At 36.3% G+C, this 16,724-nt stretch overlaps 2 protein-coding genes across 2 annotated transcripts; one reads left to right on the plus strand and one right to left on the minus strand.

The window, feature by feature from the left end:
- Positions 1-272: 272 nt before the first annotated feature.
- On the plus strand, positions 273-3,025 carry LOC113666597 (trace amine-associated receptor 1). Its single transcript, XM_027182386.2, has one exon. The coding sequence runs from the start codon at positions 1,522-1,524 to the stop codon at positions 2,656-2,658; it is 1,137 nt and encodes a 378-aa protein (XP_027038187.2). The 5' UTR covers positions 273-1,521; the 3' UTR covers positions 2,659-3,025.
- Positions 3,026-3,489: 464 nt separating this feature from the next.
- Positions 3,490-15,835, minus strand: LOC113666602 (uncharacterized). Its single transcript, XM_089190038.1, has 12 exons — positions 15,585-15,835; positions 15,392-15,498; positions 15,054-15,236; positions 14,144-14,214; positions 13,590-13,691; positions 12,522-12,594; positions 11,005-11,149; positions 9,545-9,701; positions 7,799-7,959; positions 7,566-7,705; positions 6,776-6,895; positions 3,490-6,197 (listed from the first exon to the last, which is right to left on the minus strand). The coding sequence occupies exons 1-12, from the start codon at positions 15,676-15,678 to the stop codon at positions 5,385-5,387; spliced, it is 2,166 nt and encodes a 721-aa protein (XP_089046164.1). The 5' UTR covers positions 15,679-15,835; the 3' UTR covers positions 3,490-5,384.
- Positions 15,836-16,724: the final 889 nt, after the last annotated feature.

The following is a 16,724-nucleotide window of genomic DNA, read 5'->3' on the forward strand; positions in this document are numbered from 1 at the left end:
CTTTAAACAGGTGAAAGGAAATCCTTAATTTACACCCCCGCCAACAAGGTCTAACTTTATTCTACTTACGTAAGATTGATGGCTAAAACTTTTAGCCGGATTTTCCCTTTTAGACGAGAGAAACCAGAAACGTATACCCAGTTTATATTATATTGTCTTGCCTTTATTGATGTTATCAAAGGAGAGAGGCAAGGTCTCAATGAAGTTAAAAGTTAGCCGTAAAATGGTCAAAAAATTTAACTGTTTGGCATAGAAGTTGACAAATTTTAACCGTTGTCGTAAAAAAAAGATTATCCGTAAAAATTTCTCCCATTTTCGATGTATAATTTTGAATGTGTCAAAATCTTGGACTTTTATGTGTCTCGTCTTATGGCCATTGCACGAAAACACAAAATTACTCTGTTGAGGTGTTTTAGAACGATGAAAATTAATTATTAATCTTTTCAAAATGATTAAAATGAATTGTTAATATTTCGGTTAATCGTAGCAGAAAGAAATAAACCGTTCGCCGTAAAAGCCTTAACTCAATTATGATCCTCTATTCAATGCAAGTGTTAATTTGGTGTTGGGTACAATAGCTATTTTGACAAAGCGAGAGAAACAATTCTGCAGGCGCGCCGCTAACAGATTTTCCCCTCTATTTCAAACAGCTTTACGTCAACTTTTCATTTCGGCTGCCAAAATGAAATTTATTTTCTATGACCACAAAAGAAAAAAAAAAACGAAAAACCACATACTCTCTCCGGATTTCAAAACAAAAATGCTCAGGAACTCTTCATTTTCTGTTTAAATTCAAACTGCGCCGACTTTGCTTAATTAAAATTTTCTTCCAAAAATGCTAAATTATTCCTCTGTGATTAATGAAAGACCACGATACGGAAGCTCAAATCCGGGACATAACGATCGGTAGGAAATTCATTAGTTGCTCCTTAGCCTGTTTCCTGTCAGCGTTTTCCTTTTTGTTTTATTTTGCTGTTTTTAATTTTTTTTTTCGCTTCCAAGATCTCATTAGTAATTATCCTTTCTGTGTGTCATACAACTGTTATGATGATTTAAATGAAAATGATGAGTTTACATGAAAGAAGATGTCATTCATTTAATGACATTGGCATACTCGTAGAAGGAGAACTCCAAGAACTAGGAGTCGTCACAGACGTAGTTAAACAACCTAGCTCAGTGGTCTTGGTAGAGGATCGATGGATGTACGTTTGACTCTTATCGGGAACACTCGGAGGTTTTTCTCCTCCGAGTGTGCTTGTGTCATCCCCTGATTAACATCTTTTCGGCACAATTCTTCTGATATTAGTTCGGAGAATTTTGTATTGGATCAACTAATACTCCCCTTATTTTTATCTTTTCTATTCTTATCGCTTTTCTGTTTGATATCTTAGGGATATTGTAAGTAGAAATTCAGTCTTGGCCACTTGAAGACGAAAACACCATCTCTTCATCAAAATTGATTTACTCGGAATAAGCTGCGAGTTTATTAACAGCATCATCACGTTGTAACAATTAGCAATCATGGTTTTCTCGCAAGTCCTTGCCGGTGTTCATGCTGTCATCGACCTTGTCGGCCTTCCTGGAAATTTACTGGTCATAGCAACGATTTGTATGGAGAGCAGATTTCATGCGATGCGGTATGTTCTACTTGCCAGCCTAGCAGGATCAGATATTCTCTTTTTGATCCTGGGCAACTCGCCGAGCATCGCAAGTATTGCCCAAGAACGTTGGTTGTATGGCGAAACAATGTGTAAACTACATTACCTTGTTTTAAGATATTTCTACTTGAATACGGTTCTTCATCTCGTGGCTGTGTCATACGAACGGTATAACGCCATTGTGAAATCACCTTTGACGTATGATAGTTCCATTACTAGATCAAAAGTTGTGGTTATAGTGCTGATATGGACTGTCCCTGTTCTTGTGTGTACCATCACTTTTTTCAAACATGGAGGAACCTTACTTTATTATCCAAAGCTGTTCTTTTGCAAGGCAACTACAGATGCTCCCGCGTTTCATGCTCCCGCTCCATTAATCGTGTTTGTTGTGCCTATTTCAATAATCTTTTTCCTGAACTGGAGACTTTTAAAAACAGTAAACGCCATCCAGTCTAACGATCAACCAGTTGTATCTTTGGAAAGCACAGCTGCAAGTTCTAACAATGGTCCAAGCCAGCACCAACAAAACGAGGCAAGAAGAATCAAAGATCGGAAGGCAGCTGTCGATGTCTGCATCATAATAGCAGCGTTTGTGATCTGTTTTCTTTCTGAGTGGACCGATTTCGTTCTTCGTAATTACTTTATGGTAGAATTTCCACCCGAAGTTACGCAAACCACGCGTTGTATATACTACATTAGTTCAGTGACCAACCCAATCATTTATTCTGTTCGCAAGAGGGAATTTCGCGGTGGAGTTAAAAGAACGCTTAAGCGAATTGGTGGACTGTGTGCCGTTTTATTTCCTTCTGGTACGGACAACGCAGTTGGTGCGCATGGATTACGGCAAACCCCCACAGGAATCCCTTCAATTGTTGAATCAAGAGCTTCACAGGTTGCCCAACAAAAAGACTCTCTTGATTCTCGGACTTTGAATGTTCCTAAAAGAATTGAAATGAATTTCCAGGGGTGCCATCATCCAACTGAAGAAATCGCTGAATGAATTGAACACTACAACCCACGCTTTCTTACCTTTATGATTTTTTAAGAAGTCTCTCTTAGAGGCAGAAAGAGAATTGTAATTTGTACTTTTTAGCCAAGTGGGAAGGCCAAACGGGAAAATGTTTAGCTCGACGTCATGAAACGCGGACAGAATGGTAAAATTCGCTAAAGTTCTGTGTTTTCAAAGACAAGAGCTCATTTCCAAATTTTTTGATACGCTGACCACATACTGTGATATGATTGGTGCGAAATACATTCCCCAATGTGCCGATCTAACAGCATTCCACTCGATACGCTGTCATAGTTGATATTATTATTATAATTTTTTTGGAAAATAAATAACTTAAAGGTATTCTACTGTAAAAAAATTTCCTCTTTATTTTGAGTCAAAACACGAAACGCAGAATTCACCGAAAAACGAGACTGATTTTCTCCTTTCCGTTTTCTCCTACGTTCAAATCCATAATTAGAATTCTTGTTTTTGGAAAAAAATAAACAACAGGGAACGAATTTAGGGCCAGACGGCTTTTATCAGACCGGTTTACGTCAACCTGTCCGGCCCTACACCCATAGGCTTTCATTACGGTGTTCCTTGGGATTACGTGGGCGAGTGGGCTACTCTAAGACTGAAAACAAAGTGCATTTATCAGAAGCCAGGGTTAGATCAGTGTGCCTGGTCTGGTAATAGGCTCTTATAGAGCTGAATCTGCGCCCCACCCCTCTCCCTCTCCTACCTCAACAAGAATTGCGTTTAGCACCCCCCTCCCATGTGCCCGATGGGATGCGTTTGGCCTTAAATACAACGACGATGAAAAGGTTTCACTTCAAAATCTTTTTTTTCACTCTTTTCTCTTTTAATCAACAAATTCACTATTATTAAGACAACCATCACTAATTACATTTTAAAAAGTGCGACTAATTTAAATTCTCTCTGGCGCTCCAAAAGTTACAGCTCAATGAAATCAACGTGGTGGGTTAATTTGTGTCCTTTCTTATCTCCATGGATCTACAAGAGATTGCTCTTACACAACCATTGTGTATAGACAACATAAATTCATTCATTTCCTTTAATTTTGGTACTTTTTTTAATGAGGAGTTTCACTGTGGCTACAAGAATCTCACTATAATGGATGTCACTAATTTGACCCATGTAACCAAAATGAAATTGAGAACAAATCAAGTGAAATATTTTATTTCACCTTAGACTATCCCACATAACATTTGAATTTTTAAAATATGTACTAAAATCCTCTCCTGGGTTGAAGAAAAAATATGTTTAAAATGCAGTATATAGAGATCACATCAACCAGTCAGATACCCTGATCTATTTAAACCTAAGATCAGTGTGCATATTCTCCATACTGTTTTCTCTACATTTCCTATGGTACTGACACAGAGAATGTGTTCAACAATCAAGAGCTTCTCTTGTAGATGATCATTTCATTGATTCTCATGCCCTTAATATTTTATTCAACAGTGATACTGTAAGAAGAAGTAACATGTAAATCACTCTTAGGTGTTGAAGGGTTAAACCACAGAAACATTAAAGCCACAAGAAATTCAGCAATGAAATCAAACTTTTACCACAGACTGAGCCAGGTAAGTTCAACAAGAAACCTACGGCTGACATATCTTATGATGAGCCCACTTGATAGATATTTACAACACAACAAACACCACACCTGTCCTGCCTAGCCACAAATTATATTTCAAAGGAAAAGAGTTTTTCCTTAAGCCATTTCATCTCTTATAGCTTTACACCCCAACATCAGTATGCACATTCTCCATACTGTTCTCTATACATTTCCATAAATGCTGACAAGGAGAATTTGTTTAACAATCAGGAACTTCTTTAATTGGTGATCATTTCATTTGTTCTTGTGACCTAAATGTGTGATTCAGGGCTGATATTGTAAGGAGAAATTAGATGCTCATCACTCTTAGGCATCAACTGGTTCATCTCAAACCCAGTTTTTAAAAAGTTGCCCACATGAAATGGCGGCAGTTTGTTCAAATCAATTAACTTTGTGTCAAATTTCCAATCTTATCACACCTCACTAATAACAAAGTCTTTGCCCAGAAGGAGAATACTGACTTATCTAATAAAAATTCTGATTAAAAATTGGTCCTCATTATGGTATCATTTGATCTGCAAATGCACACACAAGTAAAAATTACATGCGGCTTAATGCCAAGCCTTTCATTATGTACAAAAGACTGGTTTTTTTTTTTTTTAAATGGAAAATTTGAAATGAATGCAAATTTTTCAGCACTGATATTGTCTGTTAGTAACATTTCTTAAATATGGCCAAAATACTACTTGGTCCAATATGTCTGAACATTTTAGAGAAGATTACAGGTAGAAATGCGACAGTGGCCATTATGGAAAGTGTCATTCTGAGTGTCAAAACCATAAATCACCTTAACAAAGATGGGGTTATTACCAACATCTTGGCAGAAGTAACAGTGCAGAGTGAACAACCTGCCTAACACATCATTTAAAAGTGATCGTTTTCATAAAAATTTGCCACTTTTTCCTATGTTATCTGAGTACTGAGCTTTGAGATGTCCCTTTCCATTTTAGAATTTTAATTGCCACAGGAGAGCTTTCCAAAAAGCTGATTCAAGAGCACATACACGCTCATGAAAGAATCATTCCTAACAATAACTACTATTTGTAAAAGAGGTTTTTAAAAGATATCTTGTAGACATGATTAACCTAGTGATCTATGCAGGGCACTTCTCATATTGTATTTTAACTATATTGTGTCCATCATTTAGGGGGTTCTTATCATAGGCACTTTCCAAACAATTTTGTTCTGAGGAGAGCTTTGGACTGTGAGGTGATGGGCTGGTGAAATTGGGATGTTCTGTACTTGTGCTGTTGTGAAAAAGTGGTGTGCAAATATTATCTTGCGAAGTAATGTCTGTTTTTTCAGACTTGGAGAGCATCTGGCCTATTCTTTGTTTCTCTTCCTTTACGTGACTGAAATTCTCCACATCAGAACAGTTGGCAACAACCTCGCCTGAATCACACAAATTATCACTAGGTGCAGAAGAGACGACTGATACACCAGTAGGTTCATTCAAAGTGTTTGTAAGCTTGTGATTCTCTTCACCGTCTACATTTATATCAGAATTCCCACTGGCAACTGCTGGGTCTGTAGAAATTTCACTAGAAGCTGACTTTTCAAGCTCTACTCTCTCAACATTTGACACATTTTCATATGTTACTGGTACCAAGCTGTTCAAGTTCTCAGCTGATTCAGTGTTCACTTCAACCAAATTTTTTCTACTAGACACTTCATGACCTTCAGTTAAAGAAGACTGAGGAACAATGATGTGCAAATTTTCACCTCCCTCTTCATCTTTCTCTGCTGTGCTCTCAATTTGAGCTGAAGTATCAGTGGTTTTACTTGCATCCTTTTCCTCAAATTTAGTTGGAAATTCTGGTGTAGCTTCTTCACTTATTGGTGACATGGGATCGTTACTGGCAAGTGCCAACAAAGAGCTTGAGGAAGGGGGATTATTATAGAACTCCTGAAAATCAATGCAATGCAATGAGCTAATACAACTAGTGACCAATTAAAGAAACTGTTAGCTTGATTCCAGTGATAACTTCTCAAAGTGACTTAGATTGGTAACAAAGGATGGAGTTGTGACTAATATTAATTACATAATCAGCTGACCTCCATACAAATTTATTGGTTTTTAACTTAATATGATCTATTGGAGGACAGATGTATGAATAACACCACCATGCATAAACAATTTTTTGCCTCCTCACCAAAAAAGAAAAATAGATTCCATGTTGCTGTGGGTCTGTCACTGAACATTAGTGACACACTTGGCAGCCCCTTATGTGCCTCTTTTTTTTTTCTTATCAGATTTTGATGTCTCCAGTGATCTCTTACAGATCAGACGTACAACAACATGGAATGACGACAACTAGCACTACACAGTTGAAACGTCATTTTCTTTATCTTAATTGACTTCATCATGAGACAAACAGTTATATGTTTTATTATTAACACAAAATCTATTTATTAACCAGAAGGTGAGTTCAAGGATAATTTACAGACACACTAAAATAATACACCCTTAGTAAAGAGGTATACCTTCTTTTCGTGAAGCTCTCCAAGAACCTTTGGAATGTCAGTGGCAGTACTGGGAGGTGATAAACCAAGTGTTAAAAGATGCTCAACAACTTCAGGATGAAGGTTCAATTTGCGAGGTGCCTGAAATTGAGTAAAAGTACAAGTTTACATTAAGCAAAAAAATATTTTTTAGAGAAAGTTACTGATGGGAAATCATCAAATATAACATTTAAATTAGTCAGTCACATAATTATTGATGAATTGGGCTGGGAATTATTCTCTGGTACTCTGACAATTCAGGATCCAGCACTTTACTCATTTCCTTCATGACACCCTGAACAGTCATTGGCAAATTTCACTGAAATTATTTTGGTTGGCAAAGTTCATTTCTACTTCCTGATATGGTTGCTGTCAGTAACTCTGACACAACCTAAATGGAACTCAGGTATTCAAATGTTTGCTAACTTCTTTAAAATGATTAGTACAACTTAACCCATTCGCTCCTAGGATCTCAATAGTAATTCTCTGTACTGTCTGCCATACAATTCTTATGATGTTAACTTGGAGAATTTGGTATTGGATCAGCTACACGTAATGATCCCCTATTGATACTTTTTCTACATTCTCATTACTTGTCTGCTTGATATTGTCTTGACATGGTAAGGAGAAAATCTATCTTGGTCACTCATGGGAGTAAATGAAACTATACTTTATTTTAGAATCACTCTGACCTCAAAACTCTGACAAATACATCTCCATGCTGGTGAATATTTCAAATACCAATTTTTTTTGTCAATAATTAGGTACAGACCTCTTTTGCTGATGAACGCCTTCCTTTGCGACTGCCTTTGCGTGATATTCTGTGAACTCCAGCAAAGACACCAACCAGATCATCAGCATCTGACTTGCGCCTGAGAAACATTCCCTCACCAGATGAAGAAAAATCAGCACCTGGCAATGACATACTGGTTGATCAGATTTTATCAATACCAAATGCAAGAGACACTGACAATAAAATGTACTCTCTAAGAACCATGTTCGTACTTGCTGATAAAGAGACCACAGGTTCCCTGTCTATTGAAGCTGCGCCTTGAATTTCTGGAAGATGAACCAAACTTGTGTGCAACTTCTCCATATAGCTGATGAGAGTGTCACAAAGTGATTTCTCCTTTTCATAGAGCTGTTGTGTGGCTCTGCTACTGACTCTGCAGTGTAAACAAATGCTTTAACCCTTTAACTCCCAGGGATGATTAACTTGTAACTTCTCATTGCATTTCCCATACACTATTTTTCAAACAGTGCTTGTCAGTTAGTGGGTGTTATCTTGATGTAAATGAAATTCTCCTGACTAATTTACAAGGGAGTGTATCAGTTGGGAGAATAACTAATTGGTCAGTTGGGAGTTAAAAGATTTATTTCAATTAAACTGTTAAAAAGCACAAAGAGTTCTACACAGGGTCACAAAAGCCAAACCTTTCAGATAGTCTGAATGTCTTCAAAAAACCAAAATAATTTACTAATATGTTTGCAACATCTCAGGTGAGATTAAATCATATTTACATGTCTAATCTATCAGTAGGGAACTTATATTCATGTGCATTGGTAATTTAAAGGGTTTTCTGTTCATGGAAGGTTTATTTTCGATAGGCCATTTTACAGTTGTTTTAGTGGCCAAGCCTATGATTTGGAGTGAGGCTGAAGTTGACCATGTTGTGATAGAGACCAGTATCTACTCAGCAAGATAATGAAAGTAATTTACATTTGAAAAGCAGCAAGGTTTGAATCATAACAAGGTCACCCTTAGCCTCACTCCTGTTAAAAGGTTTGACAACTGAGCATGCAACTGTAAAATGGACTATTGGTGATTTGTTAAATTTAAATCATGTGGAACAATTCAGCATTTTTTATTTGTTGAGAGAGACTGGGATGAAATTACTGAAGTAGGTGAGATGGGTACAGAGCACAAAATCACATGGCTTCAAATTTCAGATTTCTTAGCATAAGGGTTTGATCCCTGCAGTGCACAATCAAAAGAGCGGACCTCTCTGGTGTGACATTTAGGTTTTTGCTTATCAAGTTTAGGGATTGTCAAATACTTTAAAGGGCTTAAATTTCACTTTACTGTAAACAGCTGTTTGCGGAAAGGCTGTTAGATAAGCACAGAGCACCAGACAACCCCATAAGACATTGTGGGCAGTTTTTAGTTCATGGTTCCTTGACCTCAGGAATTCAGGGAAATTCAAGAAAATATCACTGTTAGGAAAAGGCTGAGCAGGATTGATGAATTTCTTATATTTTAAACTTGCGAAAAACAAAAAATATGGAGCTGATTTAAATGAAAGACAAAAATGACGCAAATTTTATAAGAGCAAATTTGAAGTACCCTGAAGAAAAAATGGTTTACAACATAATATTCTATTGTCCTGACTTCCTCCTGCACTCACAAACATGTTGGTATCCATCCCCAGTTCACTAGCCCCTTTGCCCATAATTGTTTGTTTCACTTATTAAAACCCACTGATTACAGGATAACCAGATTACCTTTTGAGATTGTTGGGTGCTCTTTCTCCTTTTTTCCCACAACCTTTTCGCAAACAGCTGTAACTTACCCCCCCTGACCCACCTGCCCCCCTCCTAATCTATGTACTGTCTTCAAATCTCCCTAAGCCAACTTAGGGAGATTCGAGATTTGAGATTTTAGGCTTAAAACAGTTTCTCACTCATTTGCAAACCTTAAAACTTCCATAAGAGGTAAACAGGTACTGTCAATGCAATTGGTTCAAAACTTACACAGCTTTCATCATGGTTTGCTTTTCATTCTTTCTCCTTGTAGCCTCCTCTCTTTGTTTTTGAGACTTCATTTCTCTAATGGCCGAGTAATAATCATTCTTTTCCTTAGAAAACTTTGCTTTCCACTCTCTTCTCTCTCTATGAAGGTCATCCAGCTCTTCAAACCAAAGAGAGAAATGTGAGAATTTATCTAGACATCAATAAACAGATTTTACTTAGAATCTACTTTGCAAGTACCCTTTGTACTTGACCCAGCCATGGAAAACAAGCTACTTCAAAAAACCAAGTGTTTTTCTGTGCATAAAAAAGATCATTTCAGAGGTCATCACAACCAACATTGTTCGTACTATTTCCAAAACTCTAGCTTGTGTTTTATCAGGGTATCCGAACACTGAGAAACAAAACAAAAGTACAAGACTGTACACCGAGTGTTTTTATTGTTGCAAGGTGCTTGGAAATCCTGACAATTCATGAGCTAGAGTTTTGGAGATAACTTCTCCCTCTGAAAAATAATTATTTAAGACTGCCAATTTGAATTTTTTGCAATGTAACATTCCATCCCTTTAGCCCATTTCTTCCAACAATTGTCTCTGTTGATCGGAAATTCAACGGCTCAGGTTCACACACTGGTTTAACCCTTTAACTCCCAATATCTCATTTAGTAATTCTCCTTACTGCCTGCTATACAATTCTTCTGATGTTACTTCTGAGAATTTGGTATTGGATCATCTACTGACAGTAATAACCCCATAATAGGCCATTTTACAGTTGTGTGCTTAGTTGCCAAGCCTTTGATTTGGAGTGAGGCTGAAGGTGACCTTGTTGTGATAGAGACCAGTATCTAGTTGGCATGATAACAAAGTAATTTGCATTTGAAAAGCAGCAAGGTTTGTATCATAACAAGGTCACCCTTAGCCTCATTCCTGTTCAAAGGCTTGGCAACCAAGCTCACAACTGTAAAATGGACTATTGATACTTTTCTTGGTTCTCATCACTTGTCTTCTTGATTTTGTATCAATATTGTAAGGAGAAATTCTGTCTTGGTCACTCATGGGCATTAAAGGGTTAAGTAAGGTTCCCTATGACCTACCCCAAAGTATTCATTGATTTTGTGCAAGTTTTCAATGTGCAAATTTAGTGCTGTATACATGTATACCGACCTCACTGGAGAATGCTTTTTACTTTTCTCATTGGGAACTTTGCAGATCAGGCCCTGGTTATTTGAAGGGTGAATATTGCTGTCCACTAAATATATCTCTATCCAATGGATAATAATTATAGTACATTTTGTTAACACATATCCCCTAGATAGCATTTTATCTGTCAGATAGAAATATCCACCCTCCCAAACAACCAAGGCCAGTTTTTGAAACAGCAATTTCATCATAGACAAGCAGCTTCACTGTACAGATTTCGCACAAGAAATATAAAGGCAAAAGCCTTGATTTAAAATTATTTACCTTTTTTGAGAATTTCTATTGTATTCAGATGTGCATGCTGCTGAATTTTTGTTTCTTCATTTTCATTACAGACATCAGCTGAATCTAACTGGTTCTTCAACTTCTCTTCTCTTGCCTTCAAGCCATTTATTCTTCTCACACATGCCTGAAAAGTGAGTGATAAGCATTAATTTTGTGGATAAAAGATAGTTTGCTAATTACTAATGAACTGGCAATTGTTAATTATACCAGAAATAAACTTTTATTTGCCTGACGAAGTGGAAAAGAGTTACTTCAAGCAATTATTACAAAATATTTTCTACCCACAAATTTTCATCTTCTTTATGGTAAATAAGCACATTTAAAGACAATTTTTTGACAGTGAACTTTTGTTATTCCCTAAAATCAAGAAATGCTGCCAGTGTCTTATGAAACCACAGTGAAAGCTGTGTATAGGACAGCAAGGGTTGATGCAGTTCCATGTAGAAAAAAGCTGAGTTGTCTAGCCCTGCACCGACAATGCTGTAGCATTTTCTAAAAACCTCAGTTTTCTCTGTCTTAACCCTTTAACTCCCATGATCTGATTGTTAATTCTCCCCTCTAGCTGCTACACATTTCCTCATAAATAAGTTACAGGAATTTGGTGTTTGATCAGGATAACAATTTCTACCTGATAAGTGTGAATATTCTCATGACCTGTTTGCTGGATAATGTTTAGATATTGTAGGGAGAAGTTACATGTTAATCACTTCTGAGAATTAAAGGGTGAAACTTAGAGAAATTAAAACTGGAATGAAAAAGGGAAAAGCATTACTTTCTTCTTCTGACTTGCTGTTGGAAACAGTATGATGTGTTATTTAGTCGATTTGATTGATACTTATATATTAAGTGATTTCCTTGGTCTATGACATGACCAAACAAACATGTAGCTTCAGATGTTTTTTTCACCCATATATGGCCTTGTTCAATGTGCTTGCAACAGGACATTTTTGTGTCTGTTACTTTCCAAACAGCTAAGAGTTGTGAGTGGGGGTTAACCCAGGCATTGTAACAGAATCATAAAATCAATTGAATAAACCATGAATCAATAAAGAAGCGTGCTACAGCTTTTTCATGTTTTCAACATTGCATGCTAAATAACAACTATTTAAGAATCTGTAGCTCAGTCCATCATGCACCTTTCTCATGTTAGTTATCACATCCTATTTAGTTTCAAACACAACATTTCATTTTTTGGAAACCTTGAGGTCATATAATAACATACTTATTGACTGAGTTTGGTCAGACTGGACAGGAAAATATTTGGCCCTTAGTCATGATCCACAAACCTCATGACACACATCATGACTGAATATTTACTATCTAGCCCTTCAGCTCAGTCAAGAAATGGATATTAATCCGGCTAATCCTTCCTAAAAAGTAGAGATTAATACCTAGCACATGTAATTCTACTGTTTCTAGAGTAAACTTTGTCTTTCAAGGAAAGAGGTCTGTCTTTGATGCAAAATGTAATCTTACAAGCTTTGTATGTTACTCACATCTCTCTGTGACCTTAAGTGTTTCTGTTTGTTCCTCAGCTGGTCCACATGCTGTTTAAGGTCTAAGTATTCCCTGTAGTGAAATAGAAATATTTTCAATTTTTTTTTTTTTTGCATTCATTGTTGAAGGTTTTGAAAGTAAACTGTTCACACATCTGATGAACCTCACGGAAATGTCTCAGAGTGAACTTAAAAGATAACATTTTCTGGTTTTTTTTTTGTGCTTGCTTGATTGAATGAGTTGAATGCAGTTTCCATCTCAGTAACCATTCAGTGATTCTTCAAAAATTGGATTTTGCTTTCTCAAAAATAGATTGCAAATGAAAAAAAAACAAACAACATCAACATCGACATCAACAAGAACACCAAGGCATCCTAAATGCAAAACATAATTAAGCTCTTTTAATCACAAGGTTTAATAAAACTCTTCCACTCCCAAATCTCATTACTAATTCCCAATTATAAAGTTAGTTCAAAGAACTTGGTATTGGATCAACTAATAATCCCCTGATTGATATTTTCCTTCAATCTCATCACTCATTTGCTTAAATATTGTACTGATATTGTAAGGAGAAATTCTGTCTCATACGGAGTTCAAGATTTAACAGAAGTCACCACTTGGGATTCCAATCTACTTGTTTCACCCTTTACTCCCATGAGTGAGCAAGACAGAATTTTTCCTTACAATATAAATACAATATCAACCAGAAAAGTGATGAGAATAAAGAAAAATATCAATTTGGGGATAATTTGTTGATTCAATTCTAAATTCTCTGAACCAACATTACAAGAATTGACAATAAAGAGATTTACAAATTTGATGCAAGAGTTTAAGGGTTCACCCTTAAACCCCTAAGAGTGACTGGCATCCTATTTCTCCTCACATCATCACCTTTAAATCACACAGTAAGGTCATGAGAATAAAGGAAATGATCATGAACTAAAGAAGCTCTTGATCATTAAACAAACTCTCCTAGTCAGCACCTTAAGAAATGTATAAAGAACAGTATAGGGAAAATGCATGCTGATGTTCAGGTGTAATGGGGTTATCCTACTCATGTTACTTGCTTTAAACTTCTCTTTGATCGCTTGAGTGTGTCAATCTCTGCCACAATCCTTTTCTCCTCCCTTAAATTAAGCTGCTGTGCCTGCATCTGGTGTTCTAGTCTCCTGCACAGACATACCAACCTCCAATTAGTTGAGCCACTATTTTTGATCACTTTGATTATGTGATGTTATCGTATAACTGACGGTGTTATCATAGCTTGTACAGGTTAACATCTCTTTGTTTCAGACTGGAAGAAAATCTGCATGACCAGGAGATTTTCTTCAACATTAGCCAATAACAAATTTATTGTAAATATATTAACTCTCTCACTTTCGTGCATGACCAATAAGTAATTTCTCCTTAAAAAATGAAAACAATATCAGTCAGGAAGATGATGAGAAGTTCACAAAATATCACCAAAGGACACTATTTGATTAAAGATCAAATTCTCTGAGTTACAATCATGAGAAATGAATAGAAGACAAAGTGGAGAATTTAAATTGAGATCATGTAAGTGAAATGGTCAATTGCAAGACAATGATTCAACAATTAGTGAGAAAAAAAATACACAAACCTCACAGCTTCATCTATTCTGGCCTCTGATTTGTATCTTGTTGCTGCTTGAAGCTTTGTGCATGCATCATTCTAGAAATTAAATAACAAAAAAAGAAATAAATAAAATTTAAATTATTCCCCATCCTCCCTCCAAATGGAACCAGCATTTCCTTCTGTTCCAAAGGAGACTGTCATGAGAAGGTCCATGGTACTTCATGGTGAAGATGCATGGAAAGAAAATATATGGCCAGCTGAAAAATTCAATTTCTACAATTTTTCCTTAGCAGCCGGTATTTTTTGTTTAATATAACTTTGCATTTCCCTTTAACTTGTTAAATTTTATAAATTACCATCTAAATCTTGATTGCATTATTTTTTTGCATTTACAAGATGGGAAACTCACAAAATCTATGGTGGGTGAATACAAATTTCAGTTCGCTAAATAATTGTCACTCAAAGAAAACGTGTATTTGGGTTGAATAAATTAACATCAAATTTCAACATCATCCCTTTGGAAAAAAACCACGTTACTGTAGACTAAACAGATTTGTTCCTCCAAACACATCGTTACAAAAATTACATAATAAGGTCAACTGGCTATAAAAAGATTTTTTTGTGATGATCCAATTCCAATTTAGTTACAAACTTGAGTTATATTTCATAACTCCGATAAATCGCATTCAACAGAAAAATGGTCGATTGTAATCACATCAATAAATTAAAAAAGCAAAGAAGCTGGTAACCCTTCAATTAAAAGGAAGATCACAGATCAATTCAGAGAATAACAATAAAATAAATCGGAAACAGCGGTTTTATAGCGGTTTACCACTACAATGTTTTTCGCAACCTACATGTCACTTGCTAAAAATAGTTTAGAAACATACTGTCGTTGTGGTATTCGCGAATTTCGAGTGCAAAATACAACATACCTTCTTCCGAACTTGATCATTTAACCCTTTGAGTTCGAGATCACACTGTTTCCTTTCTTCGATGACTTTCTCGCGCTGAGTGCGTAGGTCTTGAAGTTCTTCGTGCAACTTCTCCTTATCGACCGGGGCAGCCGACTTGTTAATTCTGCCCCCAGACAGCAACACTTGCTTATCGAGTGATTTCTACAAGCAAAGAATTAAGGACATTTATAAACAAGTAAAAAGTAAGAAAAAACGATTTTACACCTGCGATAACAACAGCGAAAACGACAAGATATCTCTCAATGAAAGGGACTCATTCAAAATCGGCTTAATCAGCAAAGTGCAACAAGTGTTACCAATTTCTCTTCGGTCTCTCGAATTCTTGAACCAATTTCATCCATTTGAAGCTGAAATATCTTACTGTTTGGCGGTTTAAGACTTTCTGATGCATCTTCGGCAACAGCTGTACAGGGATAAACAACAGTTCGTGAGTTACTCGAGATAACCGACAAGTTTTCCAATAAAATCACGCTAACTACTTAAAAGTACCTTGGCAGGTTTTCGAATTACTGTTAATCGAATCATTCAAAGGCGACTCTATCTGTCCATCCTCCTCCACCTCTCCGCTATTTTCATTGTTCATTTTACGTCCTCAGCAATGCTGGGAGACTCCTCGAAGAGTGCTACCATTAATTTTCGTGTCACATTTTAGCGATTATCACCACCAAAATAAATTCATCCGACCGAAAACCATAACACAAAGAGGCTTCAAACACGTACAATTTTCTCCGCTTGCATCATGGTTATAAAAAAAAACGGGTAAGCCTGGGGAGAAGCACACTTCTCCCTAACTAGGGTCGAGTCGGGGAGCCTTTATTTTTCAGTTACCTTTTTTTCAGTTCATAACTTTATTTTTTTTATTATTATTAATAACTTTATTTATTTTCATCTGTATGTTCCTTAATTCAAATGTCTGGTAACGAGTCCTTTTGAGAAGCTGAAAATTTTGAAATTTATCGTTATATAAATCAGTATAATTAAAAACTCTTTCCAAAGAAGAAATTTTTTTAAAAGTTTTTAAAGCAACGAGCACATATCAATCGATAAAATGGATGACGACAGATTGTTTCGCAAATCGTAAAAGAAGAGAGTCAGAACAACTCACGGTCTGGGTAATGTGAGCATCGATCATGTGTACGACAAAAAATGGCCAAATGTTTGTAGCGTTTAAAAGAGTTTTTACGAGTCTGACTCACGTCACCAAACGGTACCCTTATACTCCTCTTCTACACAAACAAAGTAAAATAAAAACTAAAAGGAAAGAAAAAGGAGAAGATCAGTACACTCGACTTTCCGTACTCAGCGTCTAGTCTCGTAACCATATCCTACTGATTAGCTGTAACTAAAATGTAGGATCCTCACAACCGCCCAGCCGTGGAGGCCTGGGTTAAAAGCTACCCAGTGTCTTGTAAAAGTGATGATGACACTTCAGTACTTTACCACAATCATCCCATGAAGGAAAGAAGAAAAAAGAGACACCAAAAAAAAAAAAAACAAAACAAAACAAATTTAAGTCGGCCAAGTATTCTCTTCGTTTCGGCCAGATCTTTTTTTTTGACACATTTATATTTATTTCATTGTTAATCCGTTCAATAAATATCACGCACGGAGGCAGCATGACCGATCGTA

Source organism: Pocillopora damicornis, chromosome 1 (genome assembly GCF_964200805.1).
Source record: "Pocillopora damicornis chromosome 1, jaPocDami1.2, whole genome shotgun sequence".
In the NCBI taxonomy this organism is placed as follows: domain Eukaryota; kingdom Metazoa; phylum Cnidaria; class Anthozoa; order Scleractinia; family Pocilloporidae; genus Pocillopora; species Pocillopora damicornis.

Bases quoted from the DNA above. Each gene is read 5' to 3' on its own strand.
- LOC113666597 (XM_027182386.2), top strand. From the start codon at position 1,522: ATGGTTTTCTCGCAAGTCCTTGCCGGTGTTCATGCTGTCATCGACCTT.
- LOC113666602 (XM_089190038.1), bottom strand. From the start codon at position 15,678: ATGAACAATGAAAATAGCGGAGAGGTGGAGGAGGATGGACAGATAGAG. The intron at 12,595-13,589 runs GCAAGTAACATG...ATTTCACTACAG, and splicing joins CGATCAAAGAGAAGTTTAAA to GGAATACTTAGACCTTAAAC. The intron at 6,198-6,775 runs GTATACCTCTTT...ATTGATTTTCAG, and splicing joins GAGAGCTTCACGAAAAGAAG to GAGTTCTATAATAATCCCCC.